Here is a 23,801-nt window from a genome sequence, read left to right as displayed (position 1 = left end):
AACAAGGGAAACAGTGGTCCCTGCTGCTCCTGCAGATGCCCTCACCTTCCCCTGCCCCAATAACAGAGATATTCAGCTGCCTGAATGAGAAGCTAATTTCAGCTTGGTGCTCACCTCTGGCCTCCTCTGCTGTGAACCAGGCACTGCTGAGCAGGGCTCTGGTAGTGCTCTGCCCACGAGTACTTGGAGCTTGCCCAGCAATAAAAAATTTAAGCCCAACTGAAAAGGCATTTAACACATGACCCAGGCTGGATGAAAGTGTGTGCTTACGGCAATGAAGAACAAGTGCAGGCTGTAATAATGCAATCTTGTGGGGAAAATATTAATCTGAAGCAAAATGAGTCAATTTTGGTCCAAGTCTGTGGAGGCAACGCTACACTCTTTAGATAAAATTAAATAAAACAATTTTAGCAGAGTTCTGTGGAGGCCACAGTGCAATGTAATTACAATGGAAAATTGATGTTCTGTTAAGCATGCTGTTCCTGAAAGGAAAGTGTATGAAGCCATGGCAAAAAAAAAAAGTATCAAAAAATAAGGTTGAAATTAACTTAGGGAAACATTGTAAACCACTTTTGAAATGTATTTATTTATACCACAGCCCAACTGCGTCCCTCTCTGGCATGATAACACTCTTGTGAGATGATTGCCTCTTACAGCAGCTCAACATTACCCCGTGCACTGTGCATAAAATCCAGGTGCTCGCTCTCATGTGCTGCAAGAGAAAAACACAGCAGCAGAGGTGTTGTGTCCTGAAGTCCCTGAGCCACGAGTGGCAGTGTGTTCCACTCTCCCTACCTGCTTGCCCTAGCTGGGTGGCAGCTTGACCCTGGTGGGTCATTCAGCACTGGGGGATCCTCTGGCAGCACTTGCATTCACCTTCACAGTGCTCTCCCATGGCATTCAAAACACCATTGCTACACCATCTGGGGCATACATGACAAATTTCTTATCTCAGCTCAAATCTGAGTGGGTTTGGGGGAGAAATGGGAATGAACCATGTCCCTGGCATGGTGGGAAAGCATGGAGGAGGGGAGGGAGTGCAGGCAGAGGAATGCTGCCGAGCACATGGGGAACAAGTCCAGCAGCTTCCCCAGGGGGCATAAGAGTTGCTTTATTTCACCAGGATACTTTTGAGCTATGGGAACTTCAATTTTAAAATAGTTTCTTCCTGCCCCAATCTGTCTCTGTCTGGGAATCCATGCCATAGTGCCCTCTGATGTTAAATATTCTGCTTGAAATCTACCTGGTAAAGGGGAGGATCAATAGACTCTCAGTTTTGCATCCATGGCAACACATACTTTACATATCATTTTATCCTGAACAAAGGAAAATTAAAGACTTGGGGTTTTAGGGAAAGAGGGGAGGGAAGGGAACAGGCTTTGCCTCCAGGTGCAAACCTGTCATACTGAATCCTTAATGCAGTGAACTTAAGAAAAGTGTTGATAGAGCAAAACTTGAGGCTCTGTGAGGAGAATATGAATGCCAGATTTATTTCAGCAGACAGTACTCAGTCTAATGCAAACTAACAGAGTCATCAGCAGCTCTCAACAGACAAACATTCAAACAAGTTAGTCTCAAAAAGTAATTATAGGAAAAAACCCATCCAATAGCTCACTCAAAAATACCTACCAAAAAAAACCCTAAAACCCAAAAACCCCCCAACCCCATAAACAAAAAAATCATAACAAAACAACAACAACAACAAAACCTACCAAGCATTATCAAATATTTATATTTTGGACTAATAATATTCTAAACATGATTCTGATCTGACTTCTACTGGTAGAAAGCTAGAAAATCAGTTTTCAAGTTGCAGTGGTTTAAAACAAAAGAAGGTCCTTCCTGTGTTCCTGAACCCTGGAAATTTTTCCTAATACTAGGTGATATTTGTGATAAAGTTTTTTTGATATCTGATGATCTACAGAAGCCTCACCTATGTTTAGTGATTTAAATTCATTCTTTTGTCTTAATAAAGGTTTTGTTGTTTTGTTTTTTTTTTTCCCAAACCCAATTATTCTGAAGTTGGGAACAGTGATTAAGCTAGGTAGTCAACAATATAAAATGGTCTGATTTTCTTCTGCTTTCTCCCTAGGGTTTTATTTACACAAATAGAGTATGAGTAAAATGCATAAAACTATACATTTCTTTTAAGGTTTAATTTTATAGTCATTATGATCCACACAAAGTGCAAATTCCTACACCAACAGCAAGGCAGTGGAAAAACCATTTCCTAGTTGAATGTCTATCCACATCCACATGATAAAAGGGCATGGAAATACCAAATCTGTTCAAGTCATTCCTATGCCCCTTGTAAGTGAATATGCCTGTGCTAATATATAGTGCTGCACTGACTCCTCCAATCACAAATTTTCAATTTTCAGCTTTAAAGCTCTGCTCTTCCAGGAATAGCTTGGAATCAGGTGTGCTGTGGGGCTGCGTGTTCCCCTGCTGTGGCAAAGCAAATCCATTTCATGGTCAGGCCAGTGGCAGGCAGGAGTGGACACTGCCTGCTACAGGAAGCCCAGACAAAACCCCAGAGGGATGAGAGCATCACACTGGACTAACCACTGTGCAAGCTCCCACCTTTGCAAGCCTGGCATTCCTGGCTCAACATTACATAGAGAGGAAAAGCTTGACCTGAATGGCTTCACCAGCACAGAGCTTCTTCCTTGTCTCCTGTTAATACTGTATCCAAAGATGCTCCATCTGATTGCTAGCAAAGGCAGGCACAAAGAGCACAGTCTTTGCAGAAAATGCATGCAGTTAATACAGCACTGCTGGGTAAAACCTCGTAGATTTTATAGCATACTTTAAGACTGTGTATTAAGCCATTTTTCTGTGGTCAGGATCCCAGAAGACAACAGATGTAGGTATGTGAGACATTGATGCCACATTTGTGCTCATTAAGAACAGAAAGATCTGGTCTAAATATGGGGGGAGAGACAAATAAGTCATCCAGATACTGAGGAGTACTTGAAGTTGGGTTATTCCAGTGAATTCACATCACTGCCCTTCAAGGCACGTGTCACAACAGCTCTGGGAGAAATATGAGACAAAGATGCCACAGTTTTCTTTTACTTGCAATTATGCAAGGATGAACCTTGTATCTATAATCCCTCTTCTTTACCCTGAAGCCTGTCTGGTGTTGTTGGGAAACAAGGGGGGCTCTGCAATGTGGCTGTGCTGCTCTGCCAAGGGCAGAGGTGTGGGGTGTGGAGGGAGCAGAAACCATCTCTGAAAAGGCAAGCTCCCAAGATAGGGCCCCATGGAAGATGATACCTTAGATAAGAAATTGTTTGCTCAGAGTGACTAATACCAAGAAGCATCTAGCCTCCTTGTAGACCCCTGTGTTATCTTTCTTTAATTCTAGTGGTCCATTTTTCTCTTAGATAATTAGCTCCTTTTGCCCCTAAAGTCTTCTGTAGATTGGTTAGTTACAGAATTCTGTTGTTAATTGGTGCAAAATACAAAACTCTTACACGCTATAAAAGTCCCCTTAGAACCCCACCCATTGGATTTGCTGGCCAGGACCCCCTTTGTAGAAGAAATAAATACTCTGTGGAATCTCCTCAACAGCACTTCTCGATCTCTTTCTCTGCTGGCTCAAAAGGTACCTTGTGAGCCTGATTTTAATCTGGGCAAGGCTTGCAAGTGTGCCTTGTTTGCTGAGAACTGCCTGGGCAGTTTTGGGGTCTCACAGAGGCCACATCACCGGCAACAGCGGGGGCAGGCAAACAGCAGGAGTGAGCCTTCTGCCAGCTCCTGGCAGCAGTGCAGGCAGCCTGAGCTGCCAGCTGCCAGCTCTGGGGAAGTGGGTCCCTGGAGGGACCACGAACAAGGACCCCTCCTGCCCGTGGCAGATGGTGAAGGCTCCTGCCAGCCAGCAGCATTGAGAGCACCACTGAAGTGAGAGAGTGCTGCCGTGTGCACAGCACGGCTGGTAGGAAAAACCCTGTGCCCATGTCCTGGCCACATGGGTGCAAGGTTTGCCTTTGCTCACTTCCACTTTCAGTGCTGCAGCTCACCCATCACTGGCCTTGTTTTCCTGCTAAATTGGGTGCTCTGGCTCTGCCAGTGTCATGAAACATCCTCTCATGGGTTCTCCATACCTGTTTCTCTCTCTGTAACATTAGAGCAGTAAGACACATGCGACAGGAGCACTGTGATGCCTAACTCATCTTCATAAAATGCTTTGAATCCATCATGAAATGCTCTGCAAAAGTTCAAAGCACATCATTAATATTATCACCGAATTTATTGTCTCTGACTCGTCCATGTCATTATCATTAAGCATGAATATTATTCTTTATTATGCATCCATGCTATATCTTAGATTCTTGGCAGTTGTTCAGAGATGTTGGAAATGCTTTTCTTTATATGCCCTTTCTCAACAATTTCAGGAAGATGTATGCACATCTGAAATGTTAGAAGTCAAAATTCTGTAATTTCTAATGCACAAAAGACTCCATCTGGCACACCTATATTTTTCAGCTATTATGCAAACGGAGAACTGAAATATTAACAAGCTTTGTGAGTAATTCATATCAGGCAGGATAATTTTTAAAGTTTTTCAGTGAGTATACTTTTCTTTCTGAGAAAGAATTCTCTTGATGACTCTGAACATACTGATAGTTGCTGGAATTGAAAGAAATGGATGGGTATCATTAAAGTGACAGCAGATTGAAAAATTACAACGAGGAAAACACTTATTTGCATCTCAACATAAAAGAGCATGTCATGTGTTTCTTACCGCCCTAGCTGGTGTTTCTGGGGCACCATGCGTGTGGGTAGGTCCTCCTAATGCAGAGCAGCAAAGAGGAGGGAGCATGACCCTGGGGCAGGCAGACTTGTATAACATGTACCAGCATGTGTGAACATCAGAGACATCTGAGAACTTGAAGCAAAGTGTGGACAGCAGCAAAAATTACCCAGATGGTAAAGAAAAGGAGCTGAGCATTGGAATAAAGTGAGGAGTCAATCCACTCCAGTTCTCTTTCCAGAGAGATGGCATCAATGCCATCAGAACAGATGAGTTTTCTGGAGCCTGTTCTTCGCTGCTGGTTGGACTCTGCTGAGCCTCTTGCAGAAGCAGCCATCCCACCTCTGTGTTTTGGTAGTGCCTCTATTCCAGCCTTTCCACTGGCAAGGACCCCAGACTTCAGCTGAGCTGCTCACAGCCGCATCCTTGACCTGCAGGATGTCTCTCTTCTTCTTGATGGATCCTACTTTTGCTTCCCACCTCTGAGATCAAACTATGTCACTGAAAATTATCCTGGCAGGGAAAAACACCAAGTCTGGAGTAAGAAGATACCTTGCATTAGCAAATTTACAGATAACAACAATTTTTTTTGCCACTTGGTACCTACTAGAGACCTTGTTTCAGGTTTCTCTCTTGTGTAGGAAGAGAGCTGTGCCTGTCCCAGTTCCTGGCCCCCAGCACAGCTGGTGATGTGGCCAGTCAGAGCACAGAGCTGTGACTGGGGCTGTGGCAGACAGGGTGACTGCTCCTGGAGGAGCCCAGCTCCACCCTCTGCACCAGCTGCCACTCTGCTGACACAGGATTGCACTGGGGTTAGCACAGACCTTGCAGCTTCGTGGTCCACCTGTTTTGATCCTGCCTGAATTTGCTTTGGCTTGCTCTGTGACTCAAACATCTACTTTCAACTGAAGAGGGGGGAGGTGAAGGAAGAGGAAGGGAGATGGTTGTTTGGGGCTGATACTAAGGGTTTTCTTCTCCCAGTGCAACACAGAGCCTCTCTAACACCTGAATTCACTAGTGTCACAATTCACATCAATTTCTGACACTGCATATGCAACAGTGATCTACATACTAACCCAAACTGTCCACACACTCACAAAGCATCAACACATCACCCATGAAACAGCCAAGCCTTAGATCTGTACTTCAGTAAGTAGCCTACCTGTACTATGCCTCTTTGATCAGAGACAACCTTCCTGATGTCACCAAAAAAGCACTGCTAAGACAGACGGGATTGCTGTGCTGTTTAATCGGAAATAGATGTTGTCACACGAAGCAGTTGTCTCCTCTGCCTTCAGCATAAAGGGGCTAAACCTGACAGTCTGAAAGAGGAAAAGAATTGTAGCCTGTTTGTTAAGATTCACAAGGAAAAAATTCTAAATATTCTCTTTTACAAAAGACATGATTAATTTTAATTATTTGTATGGGTATAGCTTCATTTCAAGGATTACTGATTGTAGTTTCTGCACTGCCCTGATTGTGTAGGAGAGGTTTAGGAAATGAAACTGCCTGGAGACTCATTATTGACAAAGACTGCCTCTTTTATTTACCTTGACTAGGAGAAGCAACATACAAGTAAAACAACTATCTGTATTATTCACTGAGGAGTGAATTACATTTCTAATTTAGTTATAATCACCTGAAGCACTAATAGAAACCTAAGGAGGGATACTTATTTATATTTTTTATTAAAGAAGAATGTCTGCTTCCCTGGAGATATTCAAAACCTGTCTGGACACAATCCTGAGTAACATGCTTTAGGGGACCCTGCTTGAGCAGGTAATTTGGGGTAGATGACCTCCAGTGGTTCCTTCTTACCTTATCCATTCTGTGATTGTGTGATTAAAGAAAAACAGAAGGTAACCCAGGAGAATCCGTTTAACTGTATCAGCCCCAACCACTCATTTTCATTGTTTTCATGAGCAAGAAGATGATGGCACATTCTGAACTATTTCTTGTTAGAGGAGGTCTCAAAACCTCCTGCCATCCTGACTGCCATAGGTGGCTCTGGTTAGCTGGGATCCCAGCAGTCTGCTGGGTTAGTCAGCAAAGAAAGGAGCAAGAGGCTCCACTGTCACTTCCCCTTGTCGTTTCTAAAAGCATATCTTAAATAACACTCACTGTGGGTATACTCATCACCAGTTTTTGCATCCACACTGCAGGGAAATTCATGTTCTTATGCCTGCAGGGCTGTAAATCAGAAAATACTTTAGTGTGTTACTTACATTTAACAAATCAGAAACAGAGGGTTTAATTTTGATCTCTGGTGGCTATCAAACCAGGAATAACTCCACTGGGCAGTTGCCTTGCGGGGTAGCTGGTGTGAAAGGAAATAATATCATTAATATCCTTCAGATCCTTGCATCCAGGTTCATCCATAATCTGTGCCACCTTACTTTGAAATGCACTGTTAAAAAATAAAAAATAACTCTGTCTGATGAGCAAATCCTGTATGTGTTAAAAAGAACAAACAAAGGAAGTAATTATCTCCCCTTAGCTTGAATATAGTAAAGGACATTGAAAATTTTAGGGGTGATAAAGGTGACCCAGCTAAACTAAAGCAAATTAACTAACTGCAGTCCCTTAAACAAATAAATTCTAGGAGCAGACTTCTAGCTTGCCTACAAGAAATCATGTATGGCTAAAAAATATGCAGAAGAGCAGCTAGAAACCATTGTTTATTAATGCCCTTTACCCCTCAGAAGGACACAAAAAGGAAACTAGCAAAACAGGGACATTAAAAAAATATGACTTTTCTGACTGAAACATACATTATGCAAAAATACACCTCCCTTCTTTTGTGCTGGGGTTGGAGTTACTCATAAAAAAATGTGTTTCTTCCTCACCTCATTACTGGGGGGCATTACTGCATTGCTATCACTTGAGTTAAATGCCTTTCTGGCTTCACTGCAATGCATTTTTTAAAATCCCACCATGAGGGGAGAAGGCTTTTGGTAGAAGGGAGAGATTTTTAGGGTGGGGTAGGTGGTGGGAGGCAGGACATGATGGACATCAACACTTAAAACAGTTCCTTTTTGCTTTCTGGGAGATACTATTGGGAACAAAGCCCTTCAGCTACATTTTAGTCAAAACAGGAAAATCAACTCAGACCATACAGACCATACAGTAATTTTAACTCCTGCATGTACTTTTGGGGAACATAAGGAGCAGCCAGTGGCAGCAGCAAAGAAACCATCTCAGCCTCACTCCTGACACAAAACCACACTGATCCCAAACCTCTTAATCCATCACAGAGCTGCAGGTGTAAGATCTGAGGATGCCCCAAGGTTCACACCATCCTCTGGTCTAAGTAGTTTGGGAAAACCTTTACTGTTATATACTTGCATATAAAGTTATATAATGGATTCCATGGCATCAAAAGAGAATTTTTAGTGAACTGCTCAAAACTCAGAATGGGGAAAGAACTTCATGAGTTTTGGCAAATAATATTGAATTGGTTAAATAAAATGCTGAAAGCAATAAAAATCATCGAGGATACATAATGTTGCACAAGCTGAAATCCACCAGCTAACAAAAACATTTAATGACAGTTCTTGAAAATGAGCCTGTTCTTTCAATATCACTAGTTGCCAATGGTCTACACAGGGAACAGGCAGGTCCTCTGTACCAGGAGTGCCAAAAATCTCCTGGTACACGTTTTTCTATATGTTCTGTGACAGACTGCCTCAAAAAGGCCCATTTCAGAGGCTGTTGCAAGAAACCTGTCACAGAAGGTAGAGAAAGGGGCTGTGAGGGGGACACTATCTCTGCAGCCATCCAATTTCATCAAATAATGTCTGCTTCTTGGTCCCAGCATCTGGATGGAAGTTGTCTGCTTTAAAATGCCTCAACATCTTTTTTTTCTTTTTTTTTTAATTTTTTTGCCTTTGACTACTTCTTATAAAACACATTCTGCTGGATTGACACCAAAGACTGGCTTGACAGTGTGTCACTTTAAAAAAGCCCAGGCTAGACGAACATGGTGACACCCTGGCAGTGCAATTTAAATCTCCCCGTCTTAATTGTCCCTGTAACCAGCTTGCATACCGCTTGTACTCCACCTGGAACCCCCTTACCTGTGTACCCCTTCTTGGGATAGGAGCTGGAAGGGTCTGGGTCTTCAGGATATCTGCTCAGTTTTCCCTGCATCAGCAATCACTGTGTTTTGCAGTCAGTCTTCCCTGGTGTTTGTTTTCTTGCAGAAATGGAGCAAGTGCCACACACACAAACCCCTCAACCCTAACCCCACAGGAAGTGGCTGAATAGCAGAATCATGCAAAACCAGACAATCCATTTGAAACAGACCCTCTTTGTTGTCCTATTATTGTTGTTCATCCTCCAATAATCCAGCCAGAGCTCTTTTCCTTGAGTACAGCACTGATTTGCTTTCAGATGGGATCAGTCTCCTTCATCTGCACAGCTCCCTTCACACCTGCACACAGCAGCAGTCCCAATTCATGCAGGCTTGTGTGTGTCCTTCTTTCCCAAAAACTTGTCCAGCACTGGAGCAGGCAGTGGAAGCCACAGCACAGGAGGGTGTTAAGACATCACAGGTATAACACCTTGTTCCTGCCCCATACCCAAAGTACACTCAGATTAAACAGTCCCTGAGTGTGGGACTGGTAATGTTTGTTAAAACACCAGTTGACTCACAATAAAATACATGAGTCACCCCATTGGGAAGGAACTTCTGCTCAGATGAGCATGCATTGCTTCAGAAGGGAGAGCCATATTAGCACCCAAGTAAGGTAAGTAAAAGGTTTTCTAGGTCACTGAGAGTAGCAGGAGCTCTATGGGTGCCTGGCAGGCACTGCTTACTGTGCAGCTCACCCCCTTCTCCTGGGAGCTTTGCCACATTTAACCCAGGGAGCACAGCTCTGAAGGAGTGATTAAATTTCATGCTGTAGTTGCAAAGTAGGAATAACATGCAAAATGGGATTAAGTTTTATAATCTCATATCTCACAGTCCTGGACCACCTAGTAATGTCAGTGAGATAATTCTAAGTTTATTAACATAAAAAAAGGCATCAAACTTCAAAGGGAAAGCAAAAAAATACGCTGGTGATGTCAAGAGCACGCTGTATGACCAGTGAGCCAAAGTGTTACTAACTGCATTTTCACTGTCTTCCACTGGCCCCGAGCTATCTCCCCAATCTTTGAATGGGCTGACACAGCCTCAGCAGGGCACTGAAGCGTGGCACCAGAGGTCAACACAGCTCCATCCCCAGGGCAGCTGCTTTATGTGAGAGGCAAGGGAACTTTGCACCTGGGAAGAGTTTCCCAAGCTGTGAAGGAAATTCTCACAGGGAAATCCACACTGAAAATAAATCCATACTGGAGATTACTTCAGATGCAAGCAAACAGAAGCAAAGGAGATTTGTGCTGCAAACAACATTATTGCTTTTTTCACCAAGTGGGAACCCCACGGAATTCACAGGCTTTGCTGTTTGGTGCATCCTGGAGGTGCAGTAGCCATGACAAGCACAATTTTGACATCCTTTAGCTCTCAGAAACTCGGTCCTCCCTTCACCGTGTTAGTGTATGGAGATACTGTCCCAGTGACTATGAACTCAAGCTGAGAGTAGCAGCAACCACCTATCCCTAGAAGCCTCCTCAGATTCCAGTGCAAGAAAAAATCAGTAGAGTAATTCTGAATTTAACTGGGGAAACATACAGAAATACAGAACTGAATGCAGTGCATTTAAAGACATCCTCTCTAGATACTTTTTCCTCTTTTGTTTTGGATTTTTTTTGCTGTTGTTTTTTTTTTTGGTTGCTGTTGTTTTGTTTTGTGGGAGTTTTTCTTTTTTGGTTTTTGGTTTGGTTTGGTTTTTTTTCCCCCTGAACTTTATGCTATCAGTTAAGCATCTAGGTCCCCTACCTACTTTACTTAGTCAAGCACCTCGTCTCACATTTGGGACAGACCCAGACCACATCTGGGCTGTGACTCCCACCCAGCCTCTTCAGATCTGTGCAAGAGGCCACATTTGACCAGGGCACCAGTGCAGCCCACCTTTTCAACACATACTTTATGGAAAGCCTGTGAACAGCAGTGGGAAGTGCATCCTTAAGTGTCCTGCTGAGTGAGGTCTGAAGCCCTACAGCCCCGTTCTGATACAGATGGTGCAGACAACTCCTTGAGCCTCAGCTAAAGAGCTGCTGGCAATGCACAGCCAGAGCCTGCCGATCCTGCTATTGACAACCTTCTACTCACAACTTTAGGTTCTGAAGTCTTCCGGGTCTCAATGGCCTTCCTTGCCTGTCTGATTACTCTGACTCAAAGGAAACTCTGCTGGAAGTTAGCAGACTTAGATGAGTGCCACTGAAATTACACCACATCAAGTTTTACAGTTTCATCCCTTGGTTCTGCAGGAGGACAGTCAAATGTAAGACAGAATATAGAGCTAAAAAACCGTGCAAAAAGTGTATGAGACCACTAATTCACAAAGCACTCTTTGCCTTAAAGAAATCACACAGAAAAGAGTAAGTTTGCCTTAATATAATGATAATTCAAAGCTTTTACAGAAGATGATCTGCACCAGAAGAATAAAACAGAGTAACAAAGTGAAGCATCATCATCCATCTGTGCTAGTTTTGTCCATCCTTTTTGAATGAACACATTTCACAGGGCACTGCTTCCCTAGCACAGCATCTCTAGTTTCACACCAACCTACAACTGCACCATTTCTGAACATGTAACTTATATATAAGTTGAGGTAGTTACCAGTCACCAAACAGGAAATCATGTTTCTTCTCGAAAGAGGTAATTATCTAGGCTCTTTCTCTAAAGACATTGCAAATGAGATTTACTTCCCATTAGCCATCAGAGCCACAGTTGTGCCATAATTATAGAAGTACTTAAACAGAAATAAAACCTTAGATGCTTGTGGCACAGCAGTTTGCTCTTCACAGTGGTTTAAAATGTATGCCAGCAGTTTATTATTTTAATATATTTTCACGAGGTGAATGCAACAGAAGCTGCTGCATTTGAGTTACAAAGCAATGCTAAGGAAGAATTAAGAATTACAGTTAAGTTGTGTATTATCATGTAAATGACAAGGGAATGTCACATGGGATTCTGTGCATTGTTCGTAGAGATAAATGCAGTGAACTATAAATACAAGTTCAATAGAGAGCCTTGACAGTTCAGCAGCTGAATGAAAGCTAGTCTTGCAGGCTGCCGGGACATTTCGACATAAATACTCATACACAAAGATGCAATATCTAACATACTTAATTAATCAACCTTTTTTTTTTGTGAAACTGTTGTCTTGTTTTAAAAATTACCCCCCCCCCCAAAAGCGCCTATGACACTGTAACGGCCAACGAAAATTGTCTTTATGTGAAGTTTAATCTAAATAATGAATATTAATAGACCAAAGACCTCCTGCAGGTAGGAATGCACAGCCCTCCCTGAGTTCAAGGGAGGGTTAGTGCTTGACACTGAAAACAGCACCTACGTGCACAGCAGCCACTGGGGCATGCTGCTGCCTTCATCAAGAGCTGCCTGTCCAGATGTAGAAGGGATTATGCTGCTGTTTGATTATAGCAGGATATATACTGGCATTTGGGGTCTTAAAAGGATTAGTTTATCCTTTGTCCTTATTCTGGCTGTTATTCTGAGCCATACAATGGCCTCTTCTATGAATACTGGTATATTTAAAAAAGCAAGCGAGAGATGCCAATATTTTATTTTGTACGTACACTGCTAATACCTTACCTAGAACAGAACTTCTGTAGGAAAAAAAACCCCACCAACTATTTCAGCATGATTAAAAAGCTTTTCTGTTCTTCAATTCTGCCTCTATGTCCTCATTGCAAAGATAACCAAAATGAGAAGACAGCATGAACACCACTGAAAGCAACTGCCATCCCTTTGGAGCAGGGACAATTGACATGACCTGTAGCAGGCTGGTATCCAGTCCCAGCACCCAAAAAGGCTGACAGCACCTAGCCCACACCAGCTCTATGGGCTTGCTGAAATTAACTGCTTCAGTTATCCCGGGGTTAGCCAAGGCAGTCCACTTCAGCCTTTGAAAATCAGGTAAATGTCTATTCAGCTGAAGTACTCACACTTCTTTAGCCACACCAAGAGCTTTTCCCCTTTCAGGGACACCTAGGAATGAGAGTAGTGTTTGAAAGCTTAACTCTACCCCTCTTTGCCTCAGAGGGAATGAGTAAAACTTCATTCTGTTCAGTGGAGTGACAATCTGTGAAGTGGTGGCCTCCATCGCCCACCAGGAAAGACAGAGGAGATGCACACTTCCCTGCCAAAGCTCAGGCAAACATCCAGGCCACAAAGGCAATACATTAACACACTTTACTGAAATATCAGTTTCTTTAGTATGTTACAGAAAAGTTTATGAACATATATAATGTACATAAAAGGCAGACTTTGTAAAATAAAAAGGTCTTCTATAAAAAAAATATTAAAAAGTCAAAGTAAAGTGCATGAAACAGTTTTTCCTCCACTTTAACTATCGTGTCAAAGTCTTAGCACATAGCAATGTTTTTTTAAAATGGGAGATCCTCTTGTGCCACCCATTAGTCAGTTACTTTACTGGTGAGATGAAATTATGATGGTGATGATTACAAACAAACCCTTAAGAATCAGAACAGTTTAACCCAATGAATCCACAAAAAACCTAAGAACAAAGGCAATATGGGCTTCCTATACACTTCTCATCAACAAGATTTAACAATCAGTGGAAAGATTCACTTTCGTTAAAGAAAATTGGTAGGAAACAAGTTTCATAAATAGGGCAGTTTTGCTAGTTAGGGGCTCCCCTATTGTGCATTCAGTTCTTGGTCTATGAACATCAACATTCATACTTAAATATGCCGTTGCAAAAGAAAATAATATATAAAAAATTTTTCCGCCTGCCTTCGTTGGAAGGAAAAAAAGTTACTCGACCCCAATCCAGATAAAAGACGGCTGCTTTCCTATGGGGTCTCTTATGAGGGCGAGTGCACAAAGAGAGTTAAGGAAAGCACTGAAGATGCTGAACCCTCTCATTTTTCCAACTCTGGGGGCAGAGTCCTGGAGTGGAACTGGCCGTAATTATATCGATTGCGCTCTGCATCTTCAGAGATGTTGACAAAGCGAATTAATCGCTCCTCTCGACAGCCCCGGCAGGCAGGTCGCCCGCTATTTCCGCCGTCCCCGGGGCACCGAGGAGGCGGGCGGGGTTGAGCAGCGGCTGCCGGGGCAGCTCAGCCGCGCTGCCGGCAGCGGAGCAGAGCCGGAGCGCCGCGGGGCTCTCAGAGCACGGCGGCCTGTGCGCGGCAGTGCGCGATGTGGCGGTGCACGAAGTCCACGCGGGCCTGCAGCAGCTCGGCCTGGCGCTCGGAGAGGAAGCCCAGGCGAGCCCAGAGCGGCTCCCGGGCCCGGTAGCGGCGGCGCAGCTCGGCGGCGGCGCTGCGGCGGCGGTGCAGCTCGGCCACCCGGCGGGCCGTGCCCTCGCGGAACACGCACACGGAGCGCAGCAGCGGCTCGTTGTACGGGTCCCACATGGCGAGGAGGCGGTAGCCGTGCACCAGCCCCGCCTCGTTGTCCATGAAGACGAGCCCGCCGTCGGGGCCGCGGAGCAGGTTGCTGGTGGCGCGGCGCATCACCCGCGGGTCCCACTGCAGGCTGAAGAGGTTGCTGACCAGGCGGTCGAAGTTGGCCGTCAGGTAGTCGAAGAGGATCAGATCGCTCCACTGCACCAGCTCCACCAGCTGCGACGGCGGCAGCCCGACCAGCTCCCCCGCCGACAGCGGCTGCAGCCGCCGGCCGGCGCCGGGCTCGGCGCCCCAGGGCGCGGGGGCCACCACGGCGGTGAGATTGTCCACCCAGCGGGTCAGGCTGACCACGGCGCCCTCGGCCCAGTGCGAGCCGCGCAGCTCCTCGCGCACCGGCTCCCACTGCCGCCCGCGGGCTTCCACCAGGGCGAGGGCCATGGGCGGCAGCCGCTCCTGCATGCCCAGCACCCCGGCCAGGTGATACGAGAGCGCCTCGCCCTGGATCTGCTCCGGGTTGATGCCGTAGCGGACGCAGGCGCGGCTCCCGTCCGACAGCCGCGCCAGCCGGTTGGAGCTGCGCCCGCAGCCGCCCCGCTCCAGCGAGGCCACGCGGGCTGCGCGGGCGGCCGACAGCCACGCCGCCGCCTCCTCCGCCGCGAAGCCCGGCGGCACCTGCTCCTCCAGCTCACGGCTCCAGAAGATGCCCCGCTCCACCGGAGAGGCGGTGTCGGCCGGCGGCGGCGAGTCGGTCACAGCGAGCCGCTCCTCGCCGTCCCGCTCCTCCCGGCCCGTCGCGGCCGCCGGCACCGCCAGCAGCGTCCGAAAAGTTTTCTGCCCGCCGCCGCCGCCGCCGGACTCGCCCCGCGCTGCCGCGGAGCGCCCCCAGCCCCATCGCCCCGGGGGCTGCCCGGCGGGCGGGAGCGGCTCCGGCAGCGCCGCCGCCTCCCGCCGCAGCAGCACCGTCCAGAGCCCCGGCAGGGCGCCCAGCAGCAGCAGCCCCAGCACGGGCAGGGGGCCCGGCGCGGCCCGCCTCGCCCGCTTCATCCTCACGCCGCTTCACGCCGCTACCGCGGGACGCGGCGGCGGTGCAGCCCCGCCGCTCGGCCGCTCAGCGCGGCGCTGGCGCATGGCCGCGGGCCGGATCTGCCGCTCTCCGCGGAGCGGCGGCGGGAGCAGGCGAGCCCCGGCGGCTGCCCCACGCCGTGTGCGCCCAGCTCTGCCGGCGGCCGGGAGACACGGGCACCGCACCACGTGGGGGAGCCGGGGGGGCGCGCCCGGCCCGCCCCGTCCCCGGCGTGGCTCTCCGCTTAAAACGGCGATGGCCCGCGCGGCGGGGCTGGCGGTCCCGCAGCCGGCGGGGAGCCCCGTCGAGGAGGCGGAAGGGTCGCGGATGGCGTGGGAGCCGCGCCGGTCGCCCGCCCGCTGGAAGGGAGAGCGCTGCGGCGCGGGCGCCTGGCCCGCCGCTTCCTCCTGGCCGCTGCAGGCAGCACAAAGGAGCCTGCACACCGAGGGAGGAAAGCGGGGAGGGGGAAGGGGAAGAGGAAGGCGGTGCGCACGCCGGCGGGGCCGCCCCCCGCGCCGGTACACGGGCGGCCGCGGAGCCCCGGGCGCGGCCGCGCCGCCTCCCGCCCACGGGCGCACGGCGGGGTCGCGCCGCGGTCAGCGGCAGAGCGGCACCCCATCCGCTCCAGCAGCCCTCAGCACAGCCCGGGGCGCGGGGCCGGCAGCCGGCAGGTGGTTGCACAAAGGGATCGCTGCAAACACGAGCACTGCGCGGACAGACAGACACCTCGACACACACCTGTCCGCCCGGCAGCGGAACCGGACACACCCGGACACCGCCGTGTGATGCCGGGGCTCCCTGCCGGACATCACGCCAGCGACCTGGTGCGGGGGTGAGACCCCACGGAGCATCACCTGTTCTTCCCGCTCCGGTGGGGCCCGCCGGCACGGAGGGCAGCGCCCTTCGCGTCCTTACACGCTGGGATGTGCGAGGTGCTCAAGCACCGGGGTGTCACGGAGTGTGCGAACCGGCTTTTCCTGGCATTTTAACCCTCTCGAGAGGGGTTAACCCGCCTCTCGGAATATCCTGCCCGAGGGAGCCACAGCCAGCCTTTCTTGTCAAGTTGTGTCCCTGTGAGGTGTTTAGAAGAGTAGCTATTTTTCTATTCCCCATTTCAATTTTTCTGCCTTCCCAAGGCAAAGACGCTAAGCTCTGCTCTTTATGTATTTTACTGGGGACCTCTCTTGGGAAGAACACGTTTGTGAGCCGAGCGAGATTAAACACTTCTCCCTTCTGCTATCATTGCCATGGCTATCCTCCAAAGTAGTTATTGGAGTTGGATCAGCTCAGCAAAACCACTGCACTCAGAATCTTAAATACTGCAAAAGAAAAAAAAATTCCTTTCTCGTCTCTTGAACTCTTTCTGCTCTCTTCAAGTATCACAACAACTCTGTTTTTCAGCCACACTCCAGTCTTCCAGGTTTGATGGAATACAGTTTACTATCTTTTAATATAAAAATTCGGGAATTCTTTCTTTTTCAGAATTTTGTTAAAAACATTCAAACTCTTCCAATATACCATAGCAACTCACAGTCATACATACGCGTACAGCTCGCCCACCACAAAACAAACAAAAAAAACACCCAAAAAAACAAACAAAAAACCCCAAACTAAACCAAAGCAAAACACAAAACATCACAAACCAACCATGCAAAGAATAGGGGGGGAAAAAAAAAAGCAGAAGTTGAATTCGCTTTTCTCCCTATCTTCTGCCTCGAATTCCCGGGCAGAGCACCAGCACCTCCTGCCGCTCCCGGCTCCGCGCTGCACCGCGGCACCGGGAATGCTGATAGTGAGAGATACTCACCAGCCTGGATCCCCTCAAAGGCAGTACAAGCTGTCAAACATTCCTCTTGCTGCCCAGGAACTCGGATCTCGTGCGGTTCCGACCCTGAAGCCTGATTGCCAGATGATGCTTTACACTTTCACCCTTTGAAGCCACACGAGCTGCGCGGTGAGCACCGAGTATGTGATTTGGAGCTGGTGATTGCTACACTTCACAGTGGTTGATGAGAACAGTACCATTACTCTGAGCAGGAGGCTTTTATCCAGCAGTATTTTTACCAAAGAAATGACACAGAATTGCCTCTGTTCTCTGCCACTTTCTAGCCTGAAATAGGTTTAAGAAAACTCCTACCTTGCTGGAGAATTATTGAAAGCAAAAAACTAATTCTATTCCATACGTTAGTTGGACGTGTATTTTGCTTTATATGCATTTGTGGTTTTTTTAGGTGACTTACACTTCTAGTGAGCATCAGACTGCGAGTGTCTGCACTGGGAATTCCCCCCAGAGAAAAAACATTGCCATGGATAAGGACACTAGATTTCCTGATATTAAGGTGGACATAACCTCCAAGTTATGCATGACATTAATTTCAATTACAGCTTGCCTCTTGTAAACTAGGCAGTTAATCAACAGGCTGTACTGTGACTACATCCTTAAATCAATAGCTGGGAAAACATCACTTCCCCCAAATACTCCACCTCCCAACCACACTCTTTGAAAGGAGTACAAGCCAGAGTTTAGCTGAGCCAGCCCTTTGGCTAATAATCCTGCTTATAAGCTGCAATATTTTTAAAACCAGACAATTGGTAGAGGGTTAAACATCAGCCAAGCTGTTCAATTTACAGCATGTTAAGCATTCCTGAAACTGTGATCACTGATATATTTGGGTCAATCAGATGTCTTGTTAGTGCTTTGCAGACATTGCAATAAGCAGCTCAGAGATAAAGGGGAAAGTCTCCAGGCTTCACAGCCCTGTACTGGGGAAGGGAGTGCTGGCCACTGTCCAGGCCCAGCATTCTAGCAAGAAGAAAGATAACAAAATAATTTCTGGCTTCCCCATGTCGTTTCTTATATTAACTTGATTTTAGCTGCCTGGCAAAGTTAGGCTCACAGAATACCTGACTGCTGGTGTTTCACACTGTTTTTAGTCTAGTGAAGGTTTTATTTCCCTAATTCCCCTCCTGGCAGCCCAGTACCCAGCTTCTAAGTGATGAGGGGTAGCTGTTATTGCAGGCAGCAATTCCTCCCAATAGAGAGAGAAGAAACAGGAACTGAACAGAGACTTGACGATTTCTCCCCTGCAGTGAAAGTTATTTTGCGTTCAAGACAAATGCCAAACTCTAATGGGCTTTGATAACATTAGGATCGTGGGGAAGCAGACAGGGACTTTTTTTTTCTGGACACTGTATATATGCTGGAGTTGAGTGGCCCTGCCCCAGCTAACAGTCTCTGCTGGGCAGGGAAGGCTGGAAAACCGAGCACAGAGCGAGTCTGCGTTGCACCAGAGCCCAAAACTTAGCACCTCCAAAGCACCCAGAGGTGCACCAGTGCTCTCCAGGGGAGGAGGGACCTCCTCCATGGCAGGAGCTGCAGCTGACAGAGGGGATGCATCTGTAGCCTTCTGCAGGGAGGAATGTTCCAGCCATGAGTAGGCACCCTCTGGCTCAGGCAAGTTCTGGCCTGTGCTAACATTGCATATCTTTGTGTGACACTCTCCCACAGCTCAAGGCTTCAGTATAACGCCTCCACCCCCACACTTCAGAGGCATTGCATGGAAGTTATTTCCCAGCTCAGACCTACCAAAATTAGTCAACCCCCTCCAGTAATTCCCAGGCTCATGAAATTTTCTCTCCCTTCACTGAGTACTGACAGACACTTTCCATTCAACATTGGTTTTAGTTCATACCCAAAGCCACACCTAACACACCTCAGTCCCAAATTACCGAGTCTGGTGAGTGCCACATCAGCTGCAGCAGGGCTGTGAGCTCCTTTCTTGGAGACTGCAGGGGGTGAGCCTGAGCTATTGCTTCATGGTGATCTCTCTCACTAGCACAACACATGAAGCTCTTCATTTACTCTGAACTAGGGTTCAGGATCCCAGGATGGGATGGGAATAGAGTCCTTTTATTCTGCTCCGGCATATTTTTTCTACTTTTCACCCTCCTAAGACTTTTCATACAGCTTGTTCCCACCTTAAGTACTTCTCCAGCTCTATCTGCACTCTTTCTTCTCTATCAGTCAGGTTACCAAACACCTCTATTTCTATGCAGCATTTCCTCAACTGTCCATGAATAGTTTGTTCCCACCCCTGTTTAGCACCTTTGGTTCCTGGCAGTGAGCTGGTGCCAGTGAACTCCTGGCACCTAGTGAGAGCCATTTTTAAAGGGACCACTTGAGACTGCTGTCAGGAGAGGGGCACTGAGTACGGGTACAGCGTGCCTCCACCTGTGGGACTGGGGTCTGCTGTGAGAGCTGCTGCAGACAGGCTGGAGCAAAACCATGCCCCTGCTTCCTCAGTGCTGCACTTTCCTGTCTCTCCACGTTTCCTCTCTTTGCATTTTGAGCCTCTGGGTTAGGGTAAATGTGGGTATCAGGAGTTTCCATCATTCTCCCCACCCCAGTAACATACACTGGCTGATTTGCAGGGCTCCTTTTCTGCTGATGACAGGTCCCTCCCCATGCAGCCTCCCTGGTGCCAGCTTACTTGGTGGTGAGGGCACCTTATGCTGCCCTTCTGTACTGTCTGAACCCATGGCCTCCTGGAGGAAAGGCAGCTCAGGCTCAGATCCTCTTGCCAGTGTAGCCTGCGTGTTTCAATTCTTCCTGCTGCAAGGAAGTTGCTTAGACTAACTGGCTAGGGGTGAAGGGTTGTGCCTACAAAGCTACCTGCTACTGGTGCAGGGTTACCTTCAAAACACTGCTACTGCCAATACAGCTTGTTTCTCCTGGGGAAAGGTGGGGAATTTGGAATAAACTATACAGGCAACAAGTTAGTGTGCAAAAATGTTATCTGCTTATTGCCACTGTAGGTTATTTTCACACTAGGAGTGCTTGGTACAAACCTATCAGGAGCATAGCCCAGGTATATGCCTGATTGGCTCTGTCAAGGTGGATTTGTATTTCTCAGCCTAAAAAATGCATCCCTCATGATGAGATATTCTGACAACTGAAGGGCAGGATTTATAGCTGGCTGTGACTGGGGGAGGGCTGAAGAAGTTAAGGTGCTCTGCATTTCATATCAGGGAGGTGTACATTAGAGATGTTACCCTGCAGGCATGTTGGCAATTTCTGGAAGTATTTATGAACTTGCCTCAGCCTGGAGTAGAGAAATCTGGAAGCTTTTCTGTTGCTTGAACTCTGTAGTTGATTTCACAGAAAAACTCTCAGACATATGGGACTATATAAGTATTTTTTTTTTGCTTTGTTTTATTTTGTTGTGTTTGTTTGGGGGCTTTTTTCAATCTGATGTACCATTCAGAATATGAAGCTTGGCAATTTCTGTACACAGAATGGAACCTATCTCTCCAGTGCTCTGGGACTCTGTTTTTAATATCAAAGCAATAAATAAGTGCTTGAGCTTTTGTGCCTGGCTCTTGAAAGTGCTCATAAGATATGTCAGGTGCCTGATGATGCAAAGTCTTTTAGGTGATTTGTTCTCATCCCCATTAAAAGTGAACAGAAAAGATGGAAAGACATTTGTGCTATGCTCAGACTGACATTCTCAGGGTCTCTGACAAGCAGACTCTGCAGAACTGTCATGAAAGAAATACATTGAAATGATAGGTCAGCAGCATCCATTATACAAATACAACCCAGCCTCCAGACAGCTGATGATTAAGCTGGGAGGATTTTTCATATGAGCAACATCAGGCATGATGGCCTTGCTTTTCATGGCTTGGGGGGAAATCCTTGGCTGATCTGAACTGGCAAAGCTGCACAGTGATGAGCTGCTCACTGAAACTTGCAGCATGCACATTAGAACAGTTCTGGGAGGTCACCACTCACCCTCAAATACAGTCCACTCGGGAGGGAAACGGGAGCTCTATGTGTCTGTTAAAAAATACAATTTTTTTTTTAAGATCAGGAGGTAAAGAGGTTCAAGACTTCTTGAAGTGAAACTGCTGAGGTGATTTAAGGAGAGAAAAGGTAATTAACCCATGGGAGGATAAATAACACATTAGGTATTAGCCTCTGCTCTCAGATAGGGTGTCCAGAAAGCTAAGGCCCTATGGCCTACACTATTCACGTCAGTTATATGAATAACTTTTCTTCTCTCCTTCTTCTGGCTGCCAAAACATGTGAGTGAAGAATATTGTTCAATACAGCCCTATTATTCAATACAGCAATTCTAGGAACCTGCCCTGGTGTAGCAGAACAGAACAGAACAGAGAGGAGAACTCCAAATTTGGTGTCTTTCCAGAAGAGAGAAGATCAAACCACCTTGATAATAGCCCACAGACCTGACCCCTCCTGCAAACCCATGGGATTTTATGTGGAGAAGTATGTATGGTTTGGAAAGATGCTGTCTTTAGATAGAGAGTCTCTTTCTGGTAAGCTGTTCCAGGGGTTAATACAATATCATCGCTTTAATGTGATGATAAAATATCATTTTATCATCACTTTAATGTGTTCTCCAGGCACTTAGCCCTGTGATGGGCCCAGTTAAAAGCTGAAGTGGACCAGACTTGACTAGAAAAATAAAGCCAGGCTAAAGGTAGAGTTACTATTGTAACAGAAAGGAAGAAAAAAAGGTCACAACATTCAAGAACATTCAACTTCTACTGCAAAAATACACCCAGGACACTTAAAATTTTCATCAAGTCCTAAAAAATTGCAACTTTTCTGCTGCCAGTGAAACTTCTAACTAGTTTTAAGGTAAAACCCCCAGCTGTGCCAGTGGAAAGCCAGCTGTTCAGTTGTCTCTCAGTGAAGCAGACAAAAAGACCAGCTTAAATAGCAAACCAAGTTTCCAGACCCCTAATGCCTTCTTTCCAACATGCTGCCTGGAGAGGCAGCTGGGTTCTTTCCAAGGCCAGAGGACCCTATTTGGCTGCCAAGAATGCTGAAGGGGGAAGACACAGACAAAAGAAATGTATGAATTCCCTGGACATTTGCTTTTCTTCCCCTCCTTGGAGGTGTCCCCTGCCCCTACATGCAGCTGTCAGGTGAGGCAGTAAGAAATGTGGAGCAGTGTCCCTGTCCTTTGGTGCACAGGTCCTGCCAGAGGAAGACTTCTTACACTGTGCCTGCATGGGGCAGGGCTCTCTTACCCACTCCAGGCATTCCAGTGAGCCTGGAGCTTGTCCATAGGGGCATCCCTGACACTCGGGCAGGCAGGGCTGTACAACAGCAGGCAGGGTACACATCAACATGGGCAGCATCCTCAAGGTTACAGGGCACAACCCCCAGGCACATATGGGGAGCAACTCTACCTCTGGGAACAGGTACAATTCCATCTCAGGTGACAGTACAGCCTTTTGCATCAGGCCACACTGAGGCTCCCTCCTCTCTCATGGGGGCTCTTCCCTTTCCACATTCCCCAGGGTTTTGTTTTATCCAATTTTAAGTGACTCAGATGATGAAATTTCCACTCCTCCTCGCTCTATCCAGCAGATGTCTCTGCTGGAAGCACTGACTGTGGCTGCAATACCTGTTGTAATAGTTGTTCTACACATTCCCACTGTTGGGATTGAGTTATTGACTGACACTCCCAGACTTCAAACAAGAATAAGCTCTACTCTTACTGCTCTTCCACGTGGCAGGTCAGTGAAGTCACAGCACACTTCACAGGGGATCAAAAGAGACTTCAAAGCCAGATAAGAATATGGAACAGAGGTTATCTTTTCACCTATCTTTCCAGTTGCAGGCAGTGACTTTGGAAGAAACAGATGGGCCCAGTTTATGACATACATGGCTCTGGGGCTGGTGTCACCACCAAAATGTTGGAGTCCTTGACAGGAGATAGTCTACATAGCACCAGGCCTGCTGGCATCAGGTGGGATTCATTGTGCTGGTGGATGAGACCCTGGATGTAAGAAGACATTTTCAGCTCAGAAAGCCAATCATGTCCTAGGCTGCATCAAAAGCAGTGTGGCCAGCAGGTCAAGGGAGGTGATGCTGCCTCTCTACCCTTTTGAGACCCTACCTCGAGTGCCATGTCCAGCTCTGGGGTCTTCATCACAGCAAGGACATGGACTTGGAGAGAGTCTCAAGGAGAGACATGAAGATTTTTAGATTTCCTCCTATGAAGATGGGCTGAGACAATTGGGATTGTTCAACCTGGAGAAGAGAAGGCTCTGGGGTGACCTTGTTGTGGCCCCTCAGTGGCTGAAGGGAGCCTCCAAGGGAGCTGGAGAGGGGCTTTTTACAACAGCATGTAGTGATAGGACAAGGGAAAATGGCTTTAAACAGACAGCAGGTAGGTTTAGGTTGGGAAAAAGAATGAAATGCTTTACTGTGAGGGCAGAGAGACACAGGAAGAGCCCAAAGAACGTGTGGCTGGCCCGTTCCTGGATTTGTTCAAGGATAGGTTGGATGTGGTCTAGCTGCATTAACCATGCTCCCTGTCTGAGCTCAGGAACCCAGGTTCTGTTATTAGCATACTTTCATTATTAGAAATAAAGGCTTAAGGGGACTCAGGGGTTTGTATCTCTGCAGCTTCAGTGATGCATGCACCACTGCTCATCGTG

The 23,801-nt window shown here is 47.2% G+C and overlaps 1 protein-coding gene and 1 long non-coding RNA gene across 2 annotated transcripts; both read right to left on the bottom strand.

The window, feature by feature from the left end:
* Positions 1 to 1,465: 1,465 nt before the first annotated feature.
* LOC148223293 (uncharacterized) lies at positions 1,466 to 17,312 on the bottom strand. The gene is made up of 4 exons (XR_015804407.1): positions 17,134 to 17,312; positions 6,985 to 7,076; positions 5,922 to 6,081; positions 1,466 to 5,272 (listed from the first exon to the last, which is right to left on the bottom strand). It is a non-coding gene; the product is annotated as an uncharacterized LOC148223293 (long non-coding RNA).
* Positions 13,066 to 15,307, bottom strand: FJX1 (four-jointed box kinase 1). Its single transcript, XM_014873518.2, has one exon. It carries the CDS (start codon positions 15,305 to 15,307, stop codon positions 14,021 to 14,023), a length of 1,287 nt encoding a protein of 428 aa, XP_014729004.1. The 3' UTR covers positions 13,066 to 14,020.
* Positions 17,313 to 23,801: the final 6,489 nt, after the last annotated feature.

Source organism: Sturnus vulgaris, chromosome 6 (assembly GCF_052056855.1).
Source record: "Sturnus vulgaris isolate bStuVul1 chromosome 6, bStuVul1.hap1, whole genome shotgun sequence".
Taxonomy (NCBI): Eukaryota; Metazoa; Chordata; class Aves; order Passeriformes; family Sturnidae; genus Sturnus; species Sturnus vulgaris.
The sequence above is the reverse complement of the archived record's forward strand: the minus strand, read 5'-3'. Positions and strand labels throughout refer to the sequence as shown.

What these genes read in the sequence shown, in the direction of transcription:
- FJX1 (XM_014873518.2), bottom strand. Translation starts at nt 15,307, where the DNA reads ATGAAGCGGGCGAGGCGGGCCGCGCCGGGCCCCCTGCCCGTGCTGGGG.